This window comes from Melospiza melodia, chromosome 9, assembly GCF_035770615.1.
Source record: "Melospiza melodia melodia isolate bMelMel2 chromosome 9, bMelMel2.pri, whole genome shotgun sequence".
NCBI lineage: Eukaryota > Metazoa > Chordata > Aves > Passeriformes > Passerellidae > Melospiza > Melospiza melodia.
In genome coordinates this window covers 6014374-6023754 of record NC_086202.1, presented here as the reverse complement: position 1 = coordinate 6023754, position 9381 = coordinate 6014374, and the positions used below count along the sequence as shown (strand labels likewise).

At 42.1% G+C, this 9381-nt stretch overlaps 1 protein-coding gene across 1 annotated transcript in view; it reads right to left on the bottom strand.

Annotated features, from left to right (window-relative positions):
* Positions 1-4444: 4444 nt before the first annotated feature.
* Positions 4445-9381, bottom strand: part of CACUL1 (CDK2 associated cullin domain 1) — a 43927-nt gene continuing 38990 nt past the window's right edge. The window contains exons 8-9 of the mRNA XM_063163118.1: positions 8342-8385; positions 4445-7931 (exon numbers count right to left, since the gene is read on the bottom strand). Coding sequence (XP_063019188.1) covers positions 7891-7931; positions 8342-8385 — 85 coding nt within the window. The 3' untranslated portion in view covers positions 4445-7890. The remainder of the gene's footprint in view (positions 7932-8341; positions 8386-9381) is intronic.

Genomic DNA, 9381 nt, shown 5'->3' with positions numbered 1-9381 from the left:
AAAGTTACAGATTTCAGAACACAACTCAGGCAACACACTGCAAAGCTAAAAAATGCTGAAATTGTGCCTGTTGGGGCACACACAAGTTTTGCACAGTCTCAGTTTTTGGTCAGAGATGAGCTGTCCCAAGTGGTGAAGTGCTTCCTCCATTCTGCTCATGAGTTGACATATCCAATATGACCCAGGACTTTTTAAATTAGCTCTTTATGACTGAAAATTCTCAGAGATAAATATTGAGAGCCAAAGCTGTTGTTTGAAATTTATCCAGCCAAGAGAAGAATTATTTCTTCTGCATGAATATCCTTCTTTTGCTTTAAATTCAGTTTATTAGCTTAAATTTGACTGATGAAAAATCAAATAAGTCACATGGTTCAATTAAAAGCAGCCAGACATGTTGGGCTTTTTCCTGTGCATATGTAGCCTACAAACAAAGAGAATAATATAATAATGGCCAAAGCATTTGTTTGTATTCAACAGAAGAAGAATTCATCAGGCTAAAGCAATCTTGAGCTAAGTCACTCTGAGGATGCAAACCAGCAGAAAGTTAAATTAGCTCCTCTATGAACTAAACTTCAAATGTATTGTGATTTCAGGATGCTTTTAAAAATGAATAGAGCTCTTGAAATACTTTATATACAACCAAAAACGGGCTGAAAAGCAGCTGAATCAGCTGAAGGGTGGTTTGTCGTGCCCTGGGGATGGTTGAAAGGAGCACAAGCACCATTTGGGGGTACAGTGACCCCCTGCCCTCCCAGCACACAGCTCCCAGCAGGCTGGGCAATCCCCCTCTCCCCAGAACACTTCTATCAGCACACAGCTCTAAACTCTGCAACACATTGAAAATGCTCTCAACCAGCCTGGGGCAGTCCCTGCTGCTCTGGCAGGACAAGGTTTTCTAGTTTGCCCAGGCTGATTCAGCTTTCTGCTCCTTTTTTCCCCAAAGTTCACGGGAGAGGGGTGTTTTCGTAGAATCACAGAATGGTTTGGGTTAGAAGGGACCTGAAAGCCCATCCAGTGCCACCCCTGCCATGGCTTGGACACCTTCCACTGTCCCAGGCTGCTCCAAGCCCTGTCCAGCCTGGCCTTGGGCACTGCCAGGGATCCAGGGGCAGCCCCAGCTGCTCTGGGCACCTGTGCCAGTGCTTTACTACCCTGAGTAAAGCAGGGTATTAGAATTTCTTTCTAATATCTAACCTGCTCTCTCACAGCTTAAAGCCATTTTCTGCTCACTTACACAAATACAGAGCAAAGGATAATCTTTTGTTTCCCCTTTATTAGGCAAACCACCTCCCATCCCTGAAGGTTAGCTCTGGGCATGCACACACTGCCATTACACCTGTAATTAAAAACCTTCCTGCAGCACATGTGGCCCAGGGCCCACTGTGCACCCAGCCCTGCCCAGCTGAGCACAGACCCTCCCTGCCCAGCCCACCCAGGATTTGGATTTTTCCAGGATTTGGAAACAGGAAGCCGCAAGTTTGATTTGTTACAGAGCCCAGATTTAGCTCAGGAGGGGCCTTGGTAAATGAGCCCCAAAGGTGATTCCTGACATTTGCAGATCACTGACTGTGGCTTATTTAAAGTGACAATCAGAGAAGCAAGTGTGACAATGAAGCACTGAAGGCCCTGTAGATGAAACAGCAGCAGCGTGGATGTGAGACCTCAGCCAGAACCACTGGGGCTGCTGCACTGCTCTGCTCAGTCTCCTCTCAGCTTGGACCTTCAGGTGCCAGGAGATCCTCCCAGGATGAGCAGCTGTGCTGGCAAGCTGACAAGAGGACCTGGCAAGTTATAAATTTATCAGTCCAAGTTCAGAGAGTTTACAGCAGATACTCTTTGCTAAATAGAGCAGATGAAATGTTATGGTAATTTTTTTCTTGTTTCCTTTTACCCAAGGAAAACCCCAATTCATCAGCAGGGGCAGAGTGTGACACCACAAATTTCCACCTGAAATCTGTCACCTGTGATGCGAGAGTTCAGACCCTTAGGTCTGCCCAGCAATTCCTATAATGGAGAAGCTTTTCCACACAAATGGGAAGCTGCACAGCAGGAACTGACTGACTGTGCTCCCAGCAGAAAGAGGTCAGCACCACATTCCCACAGCGCTGGGGTCCTGCTCATTGCAGTGCTCACCATAAGCTGACAAGGAGGTGAACAGTGAGACATGAAGTTCACGTGCCATCATCACCCAGGCAAGTGCAGAACATTGGCTACAAAGAGCTACAGGACTTCATTTCACTCAGCAAGGGACATGAGAGCTCCAAAAATATCTGACTGCAGTGACTTACAGAGAGAGGCACTGGGAAAATGTGATCCTAATTCTGCTTTCACAAGGAGGAGCTGCTGCTGCCCACAAAGGGCATCCTGGCACTGTAACAGCTGTAAGAAGGGTTTGCTTGATATACAGCAGCTAGTCAGAAAAGGCAAATTCAATGCTGGGAATTATTAAGAAAGAAATAATAAAACATAATTATGCCAGAGCATGAATAAACTGAAGTGCAGTTTTTCATTCCATGTCACATTCCCAGAGGGAAACAAGCATGGAAGCAGGATTTCACTTTATGGGTGTCTCTCCCCTGCATATCTGTAACTATGGCACTCTCTGAAGCAGATCAGAGCCATAGCTGGCAAGCACATTTCACTTGAATATGTATTCAGAAGTTGTAACTGAGGGAACAAATAGGATAATGAGATTATTTCCAAAACAAGTGGATAATCACCAGGTATGACGCATCTCTGCATTTTAAGGGCAATGATTATTTTACAGCTTGGATGGAATTCTGCCTCAGACCCATTCCAACAGACATCCAAACTGTGCACCTGAAACAACTGAGGCTGCCTCAGCAACTGGGAACAGCAGGTGCCTGCTCAATAAAGACTTAATACAGAAGCAATTAAGAAAAAGAACCAAGCAGGCCTGTTTTCCTTCTGCTCTTGCACAGGTAGCACTGGTCCTGGCTGCCAAGTTCTGCTTCCAGCTCCTTCCACAAGGTGGGTTCAAGTACCATGGCCAATAACTGAGACCTCAAACCAGAAATCTGGGAACACATCCATTTACTGATAGGTGGCACCTGCTGGAGAAGTCTTATTTTCACCTTGACCACACAGGGAATTTGAGTCAGATTTCAAGCCCTGAATGTCACTGCTCAGGCACTCCTGCCACAGGAACAGGCAGCTGCAGAGCTAAGAGGTGAGCTTACAGTCCATGAGCTCTCCCATGGTGGCTGTGTAGAAGCATTTGGGGTGTTTGCTGGCAGTGCAACTCACTCCATGGTCACTGGATGTTCCCAGAGGACAGCAGTGTGACACCCACCCCAGGGATCACCTCAGCAGAGCCTTCAGACCTATCCCATCATGGAACAGGAGTTCTCATCCTGGCAATGCACCTCATGCACAGGGCAGCACCTCCCAACCACCCTGAGATGTTAATTAATGAATGAACTGATCTCTGTACAAAACCATCCAGCTCACTGATAAATGGCCAGTGGTGCAAACCATGAGTAATAACAAATAAATTATCCACTGCTCTGTAACAGAGGCCCAGGTCATCACTGAAACTGGAACAGCTCCTCATAAGGAACACTAATTGAAAAACAATACTAATGAGGCAATAAGTGCCATTACTAAATCCACTCTGTTGCCATCATTAGGCAAGTCAACATTCCTGTTCTGTGCTAATTAGGTCAGATAGCAGGAGCTCAGAAAGATGAGCATTAACCAAGTGTATCTGGAGCATTCCAGAGACAGCCAGAAGGGATTTCTGAGTACTCATTGCCTATGGAATTCTGAGTACTCATTGCCTATGGAATTCAGGAATTCTTAACAAGTCATTCCTGTTAGATCAAGATACATTGGTTTAATCCTTTCCCTCACTCTCTCTAGCAAAGCACACAGCACTCCATCAAGGAGTTTCCAGCTGAGGCCAAATCAGCAAGTTTGCCCTGTTTTGCTCATGCAGTAATGCTGATTTTCTGTCCTTCCTGATGGACAGGGACAACTTCCCTTCACAGGTGACTCTGGGCCCCATTTGAAGCCACAAGGGTAAAATTTAGATTCTCCAGCCTTTTTCTTTTAACAGGCACTAGGGACATTAAAGTATCTTGTTGGGCCAGTATCACACTGACTTGTGCTAAATTTACAAAGTAAATTTCCATAGTTGTAACTACTGGAATGACACCTGCCAGAATAAATCCATACCTGGTTCATGTCTGCCCTGATTACCCATACCTGAAGTTTGTAAGCTACCAAAAATATCCTTGTTTATCCCAGAAGAAATCCAGGATGGTTGCTGTCAACTGACCCTAAAGGCCCACACCATGAGCTGCACTAAGTGCCCTCTGGGCACCTTGTGCATGTCAAGGCATCACACAAAAATAAAAAACAAAACAAAACCAAAATTCTTTGTTTTCTCTCTGCTGGAGCTGGGTTGATGACAGGAGTCAAATTCAAGTGGTTGTTTTTTATTCCATAGTTCTACAGAATATTCCTTTCACTAGGGTTGTCACAGTGTACATGAGAAACATTTTTCAGTCACTCAAAACATGCCCTTTGTAGTTCTTGAGGGTTTTGTTTGGTTTTTGTAATTTTTAGAAAGTGAATAATCATGTCAGGGACAAATTAAAAGGGATGGGTTTGGCTGATCACACTTCCATCCAATGACAGGAGTCAAAAACTTCAATGCATTAATCTGTAAACGTTTCCCCAACAACTGCAGGAAGGAGATGCAGCTGAAGAAGAGTTGGGTACTTACTTGGTTAGACCCCCAACCCCATAATTTGTACCAAAGACCATCCTTACCATGTATCAAAGACTGTCAACCATTAGTCAGCATGCTGAATTCAAATATTTCAACTTCTCAAATAAAGAAATAAAATTAATCTAAAAATATTTTAATGTAGCAAGCTTGGCTATAGAACCAGTGCAACATAAAGAGGACACCCATTGTATAACCAACTTCACTGCTTAACAGAGTAAGCTACAGATGCAACAGATTCACCACAAGTTATTTGGTTAAATTAAATACTGAAGTTAGACTCATGCTGTTGGTAATTCTGGTTTTACAGTACCAATGCTCAAGTTGGCTGAGTTAGTTTGACTGTAAGTAAAATGCAAGTTTACAGAGAAACAAAATAATTTAGTATAGTATCCTGTATTCTGTTCCATGCTCAGTCACAATGGTAATGTCTTCAACAGATAAACAACATTTCAGCATTATATAAATAATGCCAAAACATACAGGAATTGTAATGCCAAATTTACAACATAATACAGTGCTTAACAAACAGATTCCTCAGGCATGGGGGCAGTGGTGACAATGCTAAACAGGACTAGAAGCATCCAAGCCCTACTCAGTGCACACACAGTGGACCACACTGACAGGAATGCTTTACCTTTTGATGGAATTGTCACTCTAGGAGTTTGTGTCCCAAACATAATGCAATGGAAAAGGAATGTTAAACCTTTGCCTCAGACTTGAAGCAAAGGCACTACCTGTTATTTACAGACCTGAAGCAGTAAAACCACTTTAAGACCAGAGAAAAACTGTGACCACTTGACAGAGATGGCAGAGCTTGGTTACTGTACTGTGAGAACCAGGATGGTAATGAAGTTGTAAACAAATTTAACCAAATTAGGTTAATGCATCTATTCTTAACTCAAGAATATTGCCATTTCAGCAGACAGTGATTTTTAAAGCTAAGGACACTATCAGAGGTTTTATTTTTGTTTAAAGCCAAGACTTTAAAAACCTGGAAGATGGCAAATAATTTTTGTTCCTTATTAGCCTTCATTAACTTCTCCACAGCACACTTCAACAAAATTTTCAAACCCCCTGATTTTATCTAATTCTGCTCCAACTCAAGCAGCTGGTAGCAAAGTTGAAGCAGACACTACCAACACCTGAAAATCCCTTTCAGAGATGCTTGGTTTACACCACTGGGGATGAGTTCAGATTGCTGGCATTGCTCTACACTGAACACAAAACACTGAAGCATTTAGGTCTTACTCGAAAAAGAAACACTTCCTCAAAATTAAACAGGCTTTGCAAATATGCAAAGAAAGACACAGGAAAATCATATTTGAATCTCTCAATCCCAGCAGTGTCAAACTCATTCTTCCTCCCCACCCTCCAATCAAACCACATTGCCAAAGTGGCTGGTGAGACACTGATGGAATTAAATCCTCTAACATAAAGCCTGGATACAAAACAAAAAGAAACTTTGTCCCTGCCGCATCTATTTTTTTCTTTTTTTCTTGCATTTTGTAATGGACCCATACAAGCATGAAAGGAGTTGTGTTGGCATTTTTGTCTTGTTTTTTAAAACAGGCGTAAGAGTTGTGCCAGACAAAACTGAACAAACTTTTATTTCATTCAGAAAGATTTTTTTTTATATTACCAACTTATTTCTCTTTATAACTAAAGGTGATAAAAAATAAATCCATAGTAATGAAAAAAAAAACCCAAACCCTGTAATCAAACTGCTTTTTCAAGTATGTTTCTCCCCTCATGAAAGAGCTGCATTAGCCATCCTGCTGATTAAAACCCACATGACAATGAGCAGACTTAGCCCCTAGGCCCAGTGCCCTGGAGATGGGCTCAGCTGGATCTCCAGGACACAAAACTGGAGGCAGGAGCAGATGGGCACATGCACACTTGACATCACTCCTGAAATCCCTGATTCTGACTACACCCCCTGTCCCAGCTCCATCACATCCCCCCAGCAGGAGAAATGGCACAGGAGCCACACAGTGATGTTGGAAGGTACCATTGCTCAGCCCAGTGCAAATCTTGTGCTGATGGAGATGCACTTTGCCGAGCCACCAGACTGGAGAGTTTTGCCCACAATGTTCTTACAGAGCACAAAACAAACCACATCCTGGTGTTTTGTTCAGTCTGGAATTCTCATCTTCATCTATTGCAATTATGGAATCACAGAATCACAGAACAGTCTGAGTTGGAAGGGACAAGGATCATCCAGTCCAACTCCAGGCCAATGAAATATCAGTGAGGGAGATTCTACAAGAGTTGGTCCCTGCATTAAACACTTAATACACGTGAAAAAGAACTGGGGACAATCTTCCAAGTCACTATTAGTGATGGTGATGGGTTCAACTTACTTTCCTTCGTCCTCATTTTCACTTCCTATTAATGCAAGAGAAAAGTGCAACTTTGCAGCATGTTTGTTCACATCAAGTTTTTCCTCAAGAACACATTTTGCAGTAACAAAATATGGTCTATAAAGTCGCAAAGTGCACAAGCTGAAGGCACAGAGTACAAACACATAGGAAAACAGATTTCAAAATACCAAGTAACAAAAAAAGAGATAAAAGCAAAATCTGGAATTCAAAACTCCCTGACAGAAGATACATTTATATGGGACCAACTCTTGAAAGGTGACAGGTTTTTAAACTAACGAACAAATACTGCAAAATAATGAAACTTTATTCTTATTATTTAAGTAGAAGCTCCAGAAAATAACTTGAAGTTTAAAATCTAATACACTGACATGTTAACTAGTTTTAAGAATGTCCTTAATATTAAGAAAAGAGTGCAAAAAGGATTCTTCCATTCTAATGCTTTTGGAAGCTGCTGATTTTGGCTGCCCATTCCCACTTTGAAAGGATTGTTTTTCAAGGTGCATTCCTCACAAAGGTCACAGAAGAAGAGCTTGTTGATAGACCAGACCAAGGAATTTGTCTTTCAAAGTCATTCCAACTGTAGCAGCAACTGACATTTTAATATATAAAGAAGAAAGTCCAAAACTCTTCTTTGAGGCATGGTTTGTGTCAGAGCTTGAGTATCAGCAGTTGCCACAAAGGAGGCTCCAGATATCACCTGTGCTCCTCCAGTGTCTGTTCTGGCTAGGAATAGAAGCTGATCCAGTATATTCACTATCTGTATCCCCTGGAGCTTGCACAAGCTGATGAGCCATCTGAAATTATAGAAGAAGTTAAGAAATTCTCTCATGTTAAACTTCCACATTACATCCTCCAAAACACAGCAGTGTCTGCAAAACATTCACACAGAAATGTCCACTCAGTCATTTCAGCCTGCAATAAGAGTTCATCATAAACCAGTGATATTTTATGGCAGGGAATAAAGTGAACATACTCAGCTGAAAGCACATGAGGAAACTTGGTGGTAAGAGGGCCATAAAATGAGCAGAAGTTAACAACAGTACCAGAACAGATTCCATTCTCCAATGGCTCCATATCCAAGCAGTTTGTATTACTTCTCCATGTGGAGATGCAGCCTCTGACACCTCTCCCCACCCTGAGAACCCAGAATTCCACCAGGAGCTGTCTGCCCAAGCTGTGAGGGCAGGGCTGGATCTGTACTTACTGTAAGTTAACTCTTCTCCAGCTCTCTTGCGTGACTGGTCACCTCTGTGGGAGAAGGCAAAGAAAAGTGTCTTCAGGATAACTTTAATTAAAGATCTCCCTGATCCTTTGAAACTTCAAAGGTTCAGGGACCCCAACCACCCTGTGCTCCTCAAAACAACAGTGAAACACCTCAGCACAATCAGCAGCTCTAAGAGATTAAAAAAAAAATTGCAAACATACTACTACTACTACTCAATTTACTGAAAGTACAAGCCATATTTCATAGATTTAATCAGCTCATTACTTTTGCTACAGACAGTAAGCTTGATCTCAGAGGATAATTTTTTACAAAATGAAAATGAGGAGAAAATGTTCATATGCAGTTGGAACTTAAAACATGCATAAAATTGTTTTCCTCACTTTGAACTGCTCAACCAAACTTTATAGAACTATGTGAAAAAACTCTGCATCTGTCAGTCTAAAAAAATGCTCCTGAATCTTACAGATTCTAAGCAAGTCTGAGCTGACAACACTTGCTCTTTAAGCAGAAGATTTTAGCACTTAATGGTGTTGATAAGCTGTTGTTCTTCAACTAGAAGCTGATGTGCAATTACTGCTGCTGAATACACCTCACTGTGCTGCGTTCCTCATGGTTACTGCTTTCAATCTTACTAATTCTGTAGGTGGCTGATAATAGTTCTGCTTCCAAGTGCATTTCACCAGTCTCACACTGCTTAGAGAACTAAACGTGACATTTCGAGTACTAACAGTCTAGTCTATATCCACCAAAACAACTGGTTTGAAAAATATTTTTCTTTAGTTACCTGGAAATGAGAGACTTGGCTGCCAAGTTCTTTGGCTGGTTCTGGAAGGATGAGAGACTGTGGGAAAGGCTGGGAAGGGCAGTAAGGGACACTGACCATTGCAAGGCAAAGTGCATTTCAGAAAACCAGCTGGTTTTGTGGATATAGACTGTTAGTATTGAAATGTCACATTCAGTTCTCTAAGCAATGTGAAACTGGTGAAATGCACTTGGTAAGCAGAACTATTATCAGCCAC